Genomic DNA, 14770 nt, shown 5'->3' with positions numbered 1-14770 from the left:
AAATAACACACATAGAATCATGTAGTAACCAGAAAAGTGATAAACAAAATATATTTCAGCTTCTTCAAAGTAGCCACCCTTTTCCTTGACAGCTTTGCACACTCTTTGCATTTTCTCAACCAGCTTCACCTGGAATGGTTTTCCAACAGTCTTGAAGGAGTTCTCACATATGCTGAGCACTTGTTGGCGGCTTTTCTTTCACTCTGCGGTCCAACTCATCCCAAACCATCTCAATTGGGTTGAGGTCGGGTAATTGTGGAGCAGCACTCCATCTCTCTCCTTCTTGGTCAAATAGCCCTTACTCCCGGGTGGCGCAGTGGTTAAGGGCGCTGTACTGCAGCGCCAGCTGTGCCATCAGAGTCCCTGGGTTCGCGCCCAGGATCTGTCGTAACCGGCCGCGACCGGGAGGTCCGTGGGGCGACGCACAATTGGCCTAGCGTCGTCTGGGTTAGGGAGGGCTTGGTCGGTAGGGATGTCCTTGTCTCATTGCGCACCAGCGACTCCTGTGGCGGGCCGGGCGCAGTGCGCGCTAACCAAGGTTGCCAGGTGCACGGTGTAGCCTCCGACACATTGGTGCGGCTGGCTTCCGGGTTGGATGCGCGCTGTGTTAAGAAGCAGTGCGGCTGGTTGGGTTGTGTATCGGAGGACGCATGACTTTCAACCTTCGTCTCTCCCGAGCCCGTACGGGAGTTGTAGCGATGAGACAAGATAGTACAACAATTGGATACCACAAAATTGGGGAGAAGAAGGGGGTAAAAAAAAAAATAAAAATTGCCCTTACACAGCCTGGAGGTGTGTTGGGTCATTGTCCTGTTGATAAACAAATGATAGTCCCACTAAGCGCGAACCAGATGGGAAGGTGTATCACTGCAGAATGCTGTGGTAGTCATGCTGGTTAAGTTTGCCTTGAATTCTAAATTAATCACAGACCATGTCACCAGCAAAGCACCCCCACTGCATCACACATGTGGGAACCACACATGTGGAGATCACCTTCTCTGCGTTTCACAAAGTCACGGCGGTTGGAACCAAAAATCTCAAATTAGGACTAATCTAACCAAAGGAGATATTTCCACCGGTCTAATGTCCATTGCTCGTGTTTCTTGGCCCAAGCACATCAAGCACTATAATGAAACTGGCTCTCACGAGGACCGCCTCAGAAAAGGAAGACCCAGAGTTACCTCTGCTGCCTTGTTGGTGTCCTTTTTTAGTAGTGGTTTCTTTGCAGCAATTTGACCATGAAGGCAGCAGAGGTAACTCTGGGTCTTCCTTTTCTGAGGCGGTCCTCGTGAGAGCCAGTTTCATTATAGTGCTTGATGTTTTTACCGAATGCACTTAAAGAATCTTTTAAAGTTGTTGAAATGTTCCGTATTGACTGACCTTCATGTCTTAAAGTAATGATGAAGGAACTCAAACGCATTAAGAAAGAACAAAAATCCCACAAATGTACTTTTAACAAAGCACACCTGTTAATTGAAATGCATTCCAGGTGACTACCTCATGAAGCTGGTTGAGAGAATGCCAAGAGCGTGCAAAGCTGTCATCAAGGCAAAGGGTGGCTACTTTAAAGAATCTGAAATGTATTTGTATTAGTTTAACACTTTTTTTGGTTACTACATGATTCCATATGTGTTATTTCATAGTTTTGATGTCTTTACTATTATTCTACAATGTAGAAAATCGTTTTTTTTAAATAAAGAAAAAACATTGAATGTGTTGGTGTGTCAACCTTTGATTGGTACTGTGTATATTTTTTATTCCATCTGAGAATTGTATTTTTAGCTTTTGCGGCAGCAGCTTCTCTTCCTGGGGTCCACAAAATGTACAGATTTTTAAGGTTGTGTCATTATATTTTGGGTGAGGTTGCTAGAAATGTGTGCCCCAAAAAATGGTGTCATCTGAAATTCTGGTGGAAAAAATTGGGTCCCTGCTGAGAAAGTTTGAATACCACTGCTCTAAAGCATTGAGTCACCGGCACTGGACAGATAAATGGATTTAGCATGCAGGCACATTTGATTATAGTAGCACAACTCATAAAGAGAACGACTGAAAGAGTAGACAATTGGAGGGAGTCAGCAACTTCTTTCCTTTTGAAATGGACTGAGTGTTTCAATTTCAAATCCATACCAATACTCCATGGTATCCTTCTGATCTGCAGGGGGCGTTGGTAGGAATATGTGGAGCTGTGGGGAGCGGAAAGAGCTCTCTGCTGTCTGCCCTGCTGGGACAGGTGAGGTTCTATATCATTGGCCTTCAAACCAGCTTACTGGGGGATTCCCCCACAAACCAGACTGGAAAGCATTTGAGGTGCGTTTGATTAAGCTTGATTTTTGCACTTTTGGGACTGTTCCGTTGTACCAGGCAATCAAATGCAGTTCAAGTATTTTCCCTCTCGTGAAAGCCCATGTCAGCTTTACCTCTAGTATGTTTTAACATGAGTCTTATCTCTGGTGCGCAACAGATGACCCTGCTGGAGGGCAATGTGGCGGCCGGTGGCGGCTTTGCCTATGTGGCTCAACAGGCCTGGATCCTCAATGACTCACTGAGAGAGAACATCCTGTTCGGAAAAGAATACGACGAAGACAAGTAAGATTGATTGATTTGTGTTTATGACTTTTGAGGCATTTATTATGGAACAGTACACAATGAAAGCAACAACGCAGACCATTTAGAGGTGTCTTAGTGCTGGATTTAGGTAGACGGCTCATTTTCATCTGTAGTCTATGACCAGTCACGTTTGGATGTCATAGTTTGATAGTTTCACATTCAGAAGGGCCAAAGGCTCATTTCTAACTCATGGTTTACTCATTTCTCTGGACCATGACTGTGTTTCCCTCTCATGTTAAGTCATGTCCTTGGTTGTGTTTCCTTATTAGGTATAATGCTGTGGTCTCTGCCTGCTGCCTGATTCCTGATCTGACAGAGCTGCCCTATGGGGATATGACTGAGGTATGTATCAGACCGCTATTACATCTCTCTGCTGGAGATGCTCTCAATATGAACTCTGGCCATTCTGGACAATACATTTGCCTTACACTTTCTGCTACTTTGGTATAGTGTATTTACCATGTAACAGGCTAGTAAGTAGTACATGCATTTATAGATGGGGTGTATTGTTGTGTGAGAGAACATGATAAAGTGTTATGTAAGTACATGTCTGGTCTGTTGCTGCCTCTGTGTGAAGCCTATCAATCAGAAATGATCCTTGATACATTTTGTCAACATTGTCCCAATGTTTTCACTCCAGATAGGTGAGAGGGGTGCCAACCTGAGTGGCGGGCAGCGCCAGCGGGTGAGCCTGGCACGTGCCCTGTATAGCGAGCGGCCCATCCTGCTCCTGGACGATCCTCTCAGTGCCGTGGACGCCCACGTGGGCTCTCACCTCTTCCACAATGCCATCCGCACGGCGTCCAAGGGCAAGACCACCATCTTTGTCACACACCAGCTGCAGGTAAGAGGAGCTTCTGATTATCTGAATGATCAATTCAAATTGTATTTATGTGAGAAACAGAAGAATTTGCAGCAAATAAGTGACTTGTGTACTATGGCCAAATTATAGGAAATGGCATTCATTTATCTGAAATGGCTTTCTTAACTACTCCCTTGTATATCTTTGGGACGCCTAATCTGAAAGGAAATGAGACCCTATGTAGACCACCTAGGTCGGTGATTATAGTGCCACTTGAGTTTTCACACAAGTCTCCCATTGACATTAATGCATAAAAGCTAAGTTAAGAGTGTGACTCTCAAGAATTTGTCCCGAAATGAGAAGGCTAAGGAAAGGGAGCCATATAGAAATATAGAGGAGCATACTATAGCCCAGGATTCTTCATCAGGAGAATCACAGATCTCACTGGTGTTGACCCTCTCTCAGTACCTGGCAGAGTGTGACCACGTGATTCTGATGAAGGACGGGCAGATTGCCGAGCATGGCACCCACTCCCAGCTTATGGGCAGAGACCGTGACTACGCCGCTCTCTTCAACAGCGTACAGCAGGAGGTAATGCATTGGCATGAGCTGGCAAGACAGCATAAACTGACCTGGGACCAGGCTAGCCCAGCTCTCCTCTATGTAAAAACACCATTTTCATCCCTCTTTACACAACACTATCGTACGTCACATCCTGCGTAATTCATGAGGCAGGAGAAGCCAAGTGGGTGGCTGGGAAATGTTAATGCATACAGGGCCTTTCATTATTTAGGTCGGCGTTGATTTATCGGTGTCACACTGCTAAAGACCCTGTCACCAATATCTCTGTTTAAATGACTTACTGGCAGTGTTATGACTTGGCCGATTGTCTTATGCTGTAGGTCTCTTTGGCATGCTCTCCTAGAACCTGGTGAAAAAGAACCTGGTGAAAACAAACCTGAAGAAAGAGGGAGATGAAAAGGTTGAGACCACCGGGAATTTCGCCAAAGTTGCCAGACCGCCGGTGGAGAAAGGGAAAGGAGGTGAGACTCGACTGCGCCAAATAGAATGTGTTAATATGTTCCCTTTAAAGCGGTTGGCTTGAAATTAGGAAATTACTCACAGGTTTCTTCCTTCCTCTTCCTTCATTCCTTTCTTCCTCTTCTTTCCTTCTTTCCCTTTCTAATTATCTTCCTTATTTCCTTCCTTCCTTCTTTCCTTCCTTCTTTCCTTCCTTCCTTCCCTTTCTAATTCTCTTCTTTCCTTCCTTCCTTCTTTCCTTCCCTTTCTTCACTCTCCAGACCAGCTCATGAAAGCGGAGGAGAAGGGCTCTGGTGCCGTGGCCTGGGATGTGTACAAGGCCTACATCAATGCGGCTGGAGGCCCTTATGCCTTCATCATCAACGTCATCCTCTTCCTCTTCACCACTGGCAGCATCGCCTTCAGTAACTGGTGGCTGAGCTACTGGATCCGCCAGCGCAGTGGGGTGAGTTTGGATTTTCTGATGGACTTACACACGGACACATAACTAGGGTCAGATTACCCTACCTACAATACTTAGAATTATTAGAATTTAAAGAAATATCTGATGCTGTGTTAGTGGGATAGGACAACTTCTGCCTACTCTGAGGGATGTCTATACTGTAGCAGGCTGTCTCCCACAAGTAAAACGACTTCTGTGCATCACTGAGTTGTAGTGGGGAAAGTACGAGCATTAATCTCAGCACGTGTAATTAAAAAAGTACCGGTGTCTCTGTAAACGTAATTAAAACGAGACGAGCCGGTAAAAAGCAGATGTGCTGCAAAGCTGTCATCCGTGTCTGATTGAAGGATGTGTTTGGAATAGCGACATTACCCAAATGGCTGCTGCTTTCATGTCTTCTGTCTCAGCTGGCTTTGTTTCATTTATTTCCTTCATTGGATAGAAATGCCTTGTGTGTATCCCTCCATCTGCCCTCAGAATACATCATTAATCCTGGAGAACGAAACCAATGAAACATTGGTGGGGTTAGCAAGCGACAGCATGAGGCTCAACCCTCACGTTCAATACTACTCAAGAGTTTATGTGCTGTCCATGGGGGCCGCTCTCTTCCTGAAGACAATGAGGGGGCTAGTGTTCGTCAAGGTAAGCATCTTGCTCAAATGTCTTTTAGAGTGGTTCTTGTGGATTGTTCTCTCGTCTTGAAATGTCAGTACCATTCATTGATGCACTCTAAGGCCTGTCAAAGGAGAGTGCATCACTGACCGATTCACTCCAGGGTACTACTTTTAACAAGGGCCCATAGGATACCATTCTGGACGTAACCATAGTCTCCATAAGTCAGGTTTTCATTGATTTACGCTCAGGCCCTTTTCAAAGGAAAGAAGTGCAAAGTTGTTGTGGTACAACCTTGACTCTCTCTATTTGTCTTTAAGACGTTTTCATGAGTTGCACTACTATAATTGAAAGTGCCTGCAGGCTAAATCCATTTCTGTCCAGTGCCGTGACACGCTGCTTTAATGGCTGTGTGTGTGCGTGTGCCACTGTGTGTCCCTGTCCCTTTGGATATGTCCCCTGTGTTTGTTAAACTTTCCTGACAGCCCATTACAGAGGTTATGTCCTCACGTAATTGTGTGACACAAACTTTTCCCGAAGATGGCTAATCTTATTTTTTTTTATACGCTAGCTGTAACGTGAATGTGGGAGTGTTGCATATTCTATTAATAGATTGAATGTGTTCTCTCCTGCCAAAAGTCATTTCTGCCAGATGTTTCTCACTGCGTTAACCTAGACATGGGTTCATAACCTTTGTGTCAGCCTGCCAGACATGAATTTATGTCTGAGGATTTGCATGACCCGAGAAACTTTCCACTTGCTCTTAACAGCACAGTGACTACTAATAGGGACACATCATCAACAACAACAACATATGGCCAACTAGCATTAGCAACATGTCATATGAGCGTTAGGTAGTATGTGTTCATAGCTGTGAATGCTGGCAACAATTCTCTAATGTCTACTCCTACTTGCATTTGTTGCGCCTGGGTGTTGAGCTTTCCCGAGTCCCGACAACCCATCTGTTTACCAGTGTTATGTCTGGCTCCGTGTTGAAACACCACTGTGTTTGTCTGACAGTGCACTGTTCGGGCTGCCTCGGTGCTCCACGACAAGCTGTTCCACCGCCTCCTCCTGAGCCCCATGCGCTTTTTTGACACAACACCTTTGGGCCGCATCCTCACCCGCTTCTCCCGAGACATGGACGAGGGTGAGGTGTCTTGCCTTGACTTCATACTCCGAGCCTTGAGGTGCCCATACCACCCAGACAACACAGTGTGATCTGACAGTTTTTTGTTTTCTCTCTCCCCCTGTGTCCTCTCTCTTTCTTTTGGTCTCCTTTTCTCTCTCTCTCTCTCTAACCATCCACAGTGGACGTCCGTCTGGCCATGCAGGCTGAGATGCTTCTCCAGAACATGACCCTGGTGCTCTTCTGCCTGGTCATGGTGGGCATTGTATTCCCCTGGTTCCTGATCTCCCTCCTGCCCCTGGGAGCCTTCCTCCTCATTGTCAACCGCGTCTCCAGGTCAGGCTACAACCAATCGATTTATACGTGTATGCTCATGCGTGCTTTGATTTAAAGAAGATAAGTGTAGAGATGGATTAGGGTTCCCTAGGTCTTTGGGTAATTTATTATTCAACGTGACACATCTAACCAGTTTCCTCATTAAAAGCAAGCTCAAAAGGCACCCCATTCCCCATATAGGGCACTACTTTTGACCAAGGCCCGCACAATATAGGGAATAAAGTGCTTTTTGGGACGGGTCCCATTTATTGATGTGGTGTACTTTGCCAGCTGGCATCTTGAGATGAAAGTACAAACTGCATAAACATGTTTGTGTAGGTAGTCTCAGAATAAGGAGTGTCATGTTCTCCTCCCTCCCCCCTCCCGCCGGGGAGGATTCATGAGCAGACTTGTTATTCACATGTGCAGCCTATCTATGGACCTAAAAGTAGAACTCCACCCCACCTTTGTCAATAAAACCCTCTCTCTCACACTTCCCTGCTGACTCAGTCGAGTGTCGTGGTAGTGTGGGTCTGTGGCTCATAAATCACATATCATTCAGAAATGATTCTAGCGGAGCCAAGGAATGGCCTGAGCTGTGCCAGGAAATGGTTGTCCTGTCCTGGGCAGAATTACACTCTGACTCCCCTGTGTGCTCTCATCATACACTGCTCAAAAAAATAAAGGGAACACTAAAATAACACATCCTAGATCTGAATGAATGAAATATTCTTATTAAATACTTTTTTCTTTACATAGTTGAATGTGCTGACAACAAAATCACACAAAAATGATCAATGGAAATCAAATTTATCAACCCATGGAGGTCTGGATTTGGAATCACATTCAAAATTAAAGTGGAAAACCACACTACAGGCTGATCCATCTTTGATGTAATGTCCTTAAAACAAGTCAAAATGAGTCTCAGTAGTGTGTGTGGCCTCCACGTGCCTGTATGACCTCCCTACAACGCCTGGGCATGCTCCTGATGAGGTGGCGGATGGTCTCCTGAGGGATCTCCTCCCAGACCTGGACTAAAGCATCCGCCAACTCCTGGACAGTCTGTGGTGGATGGAGCGAGACATGATGTCCCAGATGTGCTCAATTGGATTCAGGTCTGGGGAACGGGCGGGCCAGTCCATAGCATCAATGCCTTCCTCTTGCAGGAACTGCTGACACACTCCAGCCACATGAGGCCTAGCATTGTCTTGCATTAGGAGGAACCCAGGGCCAACCGCACCAGCAGATGGTCTCACAAGGGGTCTGAGGATCTCATCTCGGTACCTAATGGCAGTCAGGCTACCTCTGGCGAGCACATGGAGGGCTGTGCGGCCCCCCCAAAGAAATGCCACCCCACATGATGACTGACCCACCGTCAAACCGGTCATGCTGGAGGATGTTGCAGGCAGCAGAACGTTCTCCACGGCGTCTCCAGACTCTGTCACGTCTGTCACATGTGCTCAGTGTGAACCTGCTTTCATCTGTGAAGAACACAGGGCGCCAGTGGCGAATTTGCCGATCTTGGTGTTCTCTGGCAAATGCCAAACGTCCTGCACGGTGTTGGGCTGTAAGCACAACCCCCACCTGTGGACGTCGGGCCCTCATACCACCCTCATGGAGTCTGTTTCTGACCGTTTGAGCAGACACATGCACATTTGTGGCCTGCTGGAGGTCATTTTGCAGGGCTCTGGCAGTGCTCCTCCTTGCGCAAAGGCGGAGGTAGCGGTCCTGCTGCTGGGTTGTTGCCTTCCTACGGCCTCCTCCACGTCTCCTGATGTACTGGCCTGTCTCCTGGTAGCGCCTCCATGCTCTGGACACTACGCTGACAGACACAGCAAACCTTCTTGCCACAGCTCGCATTGATGTGCCATCCTGGATGAGCTGCACTACCTGAGCCACTTGTGTGGGTTGTAGACTCCGTCTCATGCTACCACTAGAGTGAAAGCACCGCCAGCATTCAAAAGTGACCAAAACATCAGCCAGGAAGCATAGGAACTGAGAAGTGGTTTGTGGTCCCCACCTGCAGAACCACTCCTTTATTGGGAGTGTCTTGCTAAATGCCTATAATTTCCACCTGTTGTCTATTCCATTTGCACAACAGCATGTGAAATGTATTGTCAATCAGTGTTTCTTCCTAAGTGGACAGTTTGATTTCACAGAAGTGTGATTGACTTGAAGTTACATTGTGTTGTTTAAGTGTTCTATTTATTTTTTTGAGCAGTGTATCATAGTCCACTAACCTGTCAGATAACTGCACTGTCATTGGAGTTATAATGTAGTGTTTGTCAACCCTCTCCTCGACCACCATCCCTAGATATTTCACAATGTTGTTGTTGTCCTGATCTAGTGTCTGGTTTGGTGATGAGTTCACAAGTTGAATCAGGTTCCTTAGAACACACAATGGAAAACATTTTTGCAACGGGAAATTAAAATGTTTAACCCTCCCTAAGGATTGGCTGGAGGGTCACAGAGTAGAGGTTTGGCTGGGGGGGGATTTTGTTCCAATGTGTTCATTAACCAATGCAATTAATACACTCTGTTTCTAAGAATTTGTAAGGTTCTTATTTAAATGAAACGGACAGAGATCAGTCAACTTAGCCAATAGCGTTTATTCTCGAGAGCTCTGCTCATAATACCATGTACATTGGTTCATCCCGTAAGACGGCAGCTATCCACTGCATCATTGTGAGTTGAACAGTAGAGGTTTGGCTGGGGGTCACAGAGTAGAGGTTAGAGAAATGGTGAGTGAGTGGACTTCTTTAGCATCCCTAAAGTGGTGCTCTGGTACGTTTAAGTAATCGACTTGATGTTCCACTTCCTCTTTGTCTGACTAGGGTTCTGATTCGCGAGCTGAAGCGTCTGGAGAACATCAGCCAATCACCTTTCACCTCGCACATCACCAGTAGTCTCCAGGGGCTGTCCACCATTCACGCTTATGGCAGAGGGGACGACTTCTTACACAGGTGAGAACAGTACATTAATATACCGTATAGCGCTCATAGGAAGACACTATCTGTCACAGGACGTTTTTTCAAACACTGATAAGACATTGGTTTTGACAGTTCATGTCCAGTTAGCTTCGCCCACCACACGTCTACATTTTTTTTATTTTTAATGTTTTGTCATTTAGCAGACGCTCTTATCCAGAACGACATACAGGGGCAATTAGGGTTGAGTGCCTTGGTCAAGGGTACATCAACTTTTTTTTTACCTAGTTGTCTCTGGGATTTGAACCAGAAACCTTTCGGTTACTGGTCCAACGCTCTTAACCGCTAGACTAGGTGCCGCACAAATTGCACAACTAATAATGAGAGAACCCCCCTAAGTAACAGTTCCTTGACTTTTGAGTTGAGTAGCATTTGATTTCTGCTTAGCTAATGTGGGCACTGAGCAGCCTTCCACTAAGTCTGTTATTGGTCCGTTGACTTTCACTAACCATTCCTATTGGTTTATCTCTGTGTACCTCAGGTACCAGGCTTTACTGGACACCAACCAGGCTTCCCACTACCTGTTCAGCTGTGCTATGCGCTGGCTGGCTGTACGGCTGGACCTGATCAGCATCATTCTCATCACCACCGTAGCCCTGCTCATCGTTTTCATGCACAACCAGATCCCCCCAGCCTACGCAGGCTTGGCTATATCCTACGCTGTGCAGGTACACACACACAAAAGCACATTCATGCACATGCATGTAAACACGCACACACGCATGTAAACAGACACACACTGCTAGAGTATGTCCTTGCGATCTGTGAATTATTTTGACTGCCCTTTATGGGAATGTTTTTATGAAGGCTTTTTGATGTTCTATACAGGACCCGTCAAAAGTCTGGACACACCTACTCATTCCAGGGTTTATCTTTATTTGTACTTTTTTCTCCATCTAGAATAATATTGAAGACATCAACACTATGAAATAACACATGGAATCATGTAGTAACCAAAAAAGTGTGAAACAAATCAAAATGTATTTTATGTTTGAGATTCTTCAAAATAGCCACACTTTGCCTTGATGACAGCTTTGCACACTTTGTGTGCAAAGCTGTCATCCCTGTCTTAGGTCAGTTAGGATCACCACTTTATTTTAAGAATGTGAAATGTCGGAATAATAGTAGAGTGATTTATTTCAGCTTTAAATTCATCACATTCCCAGTGGGTCAGAAGTTTACATACACTTAATTAGTATTTGGTAGCATTGCCTTTAAATTGTTTCACTTGGGTCAAATGTTTTGGGTGGCCTTCCACAAGCTTCCCACAATAAGTTGTGAATTTTGGACCATTCCTCCTGACAGAGCTGGTGTAACTGAGTCAGGTTTGTAGGCCTCCTTGCTCGCACAAGCTTTTTCAGTTCTGCCCACAAATGTTCTATAGGATTGAGGCCAGGGCATTGTGAGGGCCACTCCAATACCTTGACTTTGTTGTCCTTAAGCCATTTTGCCACAACTTTGTAAGTATGCTTGGGGTCATTGTCCATTTGGAAGACCCATTTGCGACCAAGCTTTATCTTCCTGACTGATGTCTTGAGATGAAGCTTCAATATATCCACATAATTTTCCTTCCTCAATATGCCATCGATTTTGTGAAGTGCACCAGTCCCTCCTGCAGCACACCTCCACAACATGATGCTGCCTCCCCTGTGCTTCACGGTTGGGATGGTGTTCTTTGGCTTGCAAGCCTCCCACTTTTTCCTCCAAACATAACGATGGTCATTACGGCCAAACCGTTTTATTTTTGTTTCATCAGACCAGAGGACATATCTCCAAAAAGTACGGTCTTTGTCCCCATGTGCAGTTACAAAGCGTAGTCTGGATTTTTTATGGCGGTTTTGGAGCAGTGGCTTCTTCCTTGCTGAGCAGCCTTTCAGGTTATGTTGATACTCATTTTACTTTGGATATAGATACTTTTGTACCCGTTTCCTCCAGCATCTTCACAAGGTCCTTTGTTGTTCTGGGATTGTTTTGCAATCTCTAGGAGACAGAACGCGTCTCCATCCTGAGCGGTATGACGGCTGCGTGGTCTCATGGTGTTTATACTTGAGTACTATTGTTTGTACAGATGAACTTGATACCTTCAGGCGTTTGGAAATTGCTCCCAAGGATGAACCACACTTGTGGTTGAAAAACAAGATTTAATGACTCCAATCTAAGTGTATGTAAACTTCCGACTTCAACTGTATGTCTGTCTATAGGGGTCGTAAAGGTTTATGGTTTGTGCTGCTCATTCATCCAAATGTTATCAGCGCACACAGTGACCAACACTAGTGTTGACGTGAGCCTGGGTTGATTGTAATAGGGTGTGAGGGTGTTAATCATTGACTAATCACTTCTCTCTCTCTGTCTGTCTGTTTCTCTGTCTGTGTCTGTCTCTCTCGCACTCTCTCTCTTCTCCAGCTGACCGGTCTGTTTCAGTTTACCGTGAGATTGCTGTCAGAGACTGAGGCTCGCTTCACTTCAGTGGAGAGGATCAATCATTATATAAAGGTAGGTAGGCCTAATGACACCAGGGATGCTGCCAACAGTCGGGGGAAGGGTTGCTGATTGGCTGAACCATGTGTGGCCGAATCGAAAGTACACACATGGTGTGACACAAACAAACACAGGCTTATATACTTAACGCAGCAGGACACAGGCACAGATGAAGCAACACACACACATACAGGCACAGCATACTCACATGCAGACACACACTCTAAATCCACATTCCTGCGCGGGGTGCACCCACGCACTTACACAGGTCCATATCCCAATAACACAAGCTGTTGGATAAGGTTGACATACTCACACATACACAATCATGACACACACCCATGCACACACACATAACCCAATCCCAATAACACAAAGCTGTTGGTCATGGTAGGCTCCAGACAGACACAGTGTACATCCCAAATGTAACCCTATTCCCTATGTAGTGCACAACTTTTGATCAGGGGCCCATAGGGTTTGGTTAAAAGTAGTCCACAGTATAGGGAGTCGTGTGCCGTTTGGGACACACCCCGTCTCTGAGAGGCCCAGCAGGAAGCAGATGGAACCTAGTGTGTGGCCCGTCACACATCACAGCACATGACAGGACCTGTTTCACACAACACCCATCAAAACATAAACACCCCCATATCAGAGGAACAACTTTTTTTCTCTCAAAGTGCCAACAAGCTTTTAGAGATCTATAAATTACAGTTATATTGAGAGGTAGAGGTCTTTACTTCATGGGATTGGAGATACAGAGATTAGCACTCCATATTGGATCTATTTTTTCTGTCTCAGACCTTAGAAGGTGAGGCGCCGCGGCAGATCACTGGACCCTCCTCTCCTGCCCCCTGCTGGCCAGATAAGGGACGGATCTCCTTCCAGGATGTGGAGATGTGTTACCGGGACGACCTGCCGCTGGTGCTCAAGAAACTTTCCTTTAACATCCTGCCAGAGGAGACCATCGGCATTGTGGGTCGCACTGGCTCAGGTACTTCCCTCCTTATTTCCATGTATCGTTTTACATCGTTAATGTTTCATTTTATTATCTTTGTTTCCGCTGGTGTTTACCTGGTATTTACTAAGAAATCATGTAGCAATGGGTTGAATTGATGGTAATGGTGTTTGTTTTCTAATGATTCTTATTCAAAAAGATTCTCATAAAATAAAAGTAATCATTAACCAGTGAACTGTAATCTTCACATGTAGATGTGGTTATCATCTATCCGAACTAATCGTAGTTCACTCACAACCCCCCGTTTCTATCTATCTAGGGAAGTCCTCGCTGGGCGTAGCTCTCTTCAGACTGGTGGAGCTGACTGGGGGCTCCATCACCATCGACGACATCAACATTGCACAGATCGGATTGGAAGACCTGAGAAGCAAGCTGTCAGTCATTCCCCAGGAGCCCGTTCTCTTCATTGGCACTATCAGGTATGTATTAATGATTTACCTAAGATTCCCCTAGGTACAGATGTAAGATCAGCTTCCCCTCCCCAATCCTAACCTTTAAGGGATCCTTTGGATATTGGGTAATTTCCCAGAGTCAGACAAACTCATGGATACCATTTTATGTCTCTGCGTGCATTTTGAAGGAAGTTGAAATTAGCATATCGTTAGCTTAGCACAATTTCTGGAGGTCTATGGGTATCTACTAGCCAGCTCCTCTCAAAAGCAGGGAAATAGACCTAACTACTACAAAGCTATGTGGTTGGTCATTTATAGTCTAACAAAGGTATACATAAAATATAGATTACTATGAAATGAGATTCTATCAACTTCCTAATTTACGGACTGGGGGGGCTTGATATCTATGGCAAAGAAAGCAACGCACACAGAGACTGTAACAAACCCTGAGGAATTTTCTGCGCTTATCAATCCTGGAGTTATGGAGACATTCTTCCATATCCCAAAATGAAACTGTAAGAAACAGCCCCTACCTGCTGGACCGAATGGACAGCTGTCTATCGAGTAAGTGACATTATTCTTGCTTGTCCCACCACACACTAACAAAATATAAAGAAGATAATCTATCGGTAACTTTTGTTTCATAATTGCACTCTGATCAAATCAAATAGTTTATTATTAGTTTGAATCTATTAGTTTGAATCTATCTATTGAATCTAACGACTCATGAATAATAACTTATTTGTTCTTAGTCAATACAGGCTGGTTGCATATCGACTGGTGTTTGAGTGGGCACTGAAGGGAGAGAGACTGGGACGAGGGAACAGAAGAGTTTTGCATTCAGCTTCACAGCCAGACATTGCCTAACCAATTCTGTCAAATCATTTAAATAAATGCCCTTAGGAACAAAATAGGTGGTACTGGTTCTATCTGCTAGAAGTGATTCATTA

The 14770-nt window shown here is 45.2% G+C and overlaps 1 protein-coding gene across 1 annotated transcript in view; it reads left to right on the top strand.

The window, feature by feature from the left end:
* Window positions 1-14770, top strand: part of LOC139366413 (ATP-binding cassette sub-family C member 5) — a 52768-nt gene that overhangs the window by 25260 nt on the left and 12738 nt on the right. The window contains exons 11-25 of the mRNA XM_071103869.1: window positions 2159-2230; window positions 2462-2586; window positions 2877-2949; window positions 3248-3451; window positions 3875-4000; window positions 4335-4452; window positions 4711-4895; window positions 5370-5534; window positions 6525-6654; window positions 6816-6969; window positions 9783-9911; window positions 10417-10603; window positions 12339-12428; window positions 13212-13404; window positions 13688-13847. Of these exons, the coding sequence (XP_070959970.1) occupies window positions 2159-2230; window positions 2462-2586; window positions 2877-2949; window positions 3248-3451; window positions 3875-4000; window positions 4335-4452; window positions 4711-4895; window positions 5370-5534; window positions 6525-6654; window positions 6816-6969; window positions 9783-9911; window positions 10417-10603; window positions 12339-12428; window positions 13212-13404; window positions 13688-13847 (2111 nt within the window). The remainder of the gene's footprint in view (window positions 1-2158; window positions 2231-2461; window positions 2587-2876; window positions 2950-3247; window positions 3452-3874; window positions 4001-4334; window positions 4453-4710; window positions 4896-5369; window positions 5535-6524; window positions 6655-6815; window positions 6970-9782; window positions 9912-10416; window positions 10604-12338; window positions 12429-13211; window positions 13405-13687; window positions 13848-14770) is intronic.

This window comes from Oncorhynchus clarkii, chromosome 14 (genome assembly GCF_045791955.1).
Source record: "Oncorhynchus clarkii lewisi isolate Uvic-CL-2024 chromosome 14, UVic_Ocla_1.0, whole genome shotgun sequence".
Classification (NCBI taxonomy): domain Eukaryota; kingdom Metazoa; phylum Chordata; class Actinopteri; order Salmoniformes; family Salmonidae; genus Oncorhynchus; species Oncorhynchus clarkii.
Note: the sequence above shows the minus strand (reverse complement) of the source record. Positions and strands in the feature narration are given on the sequence as shown.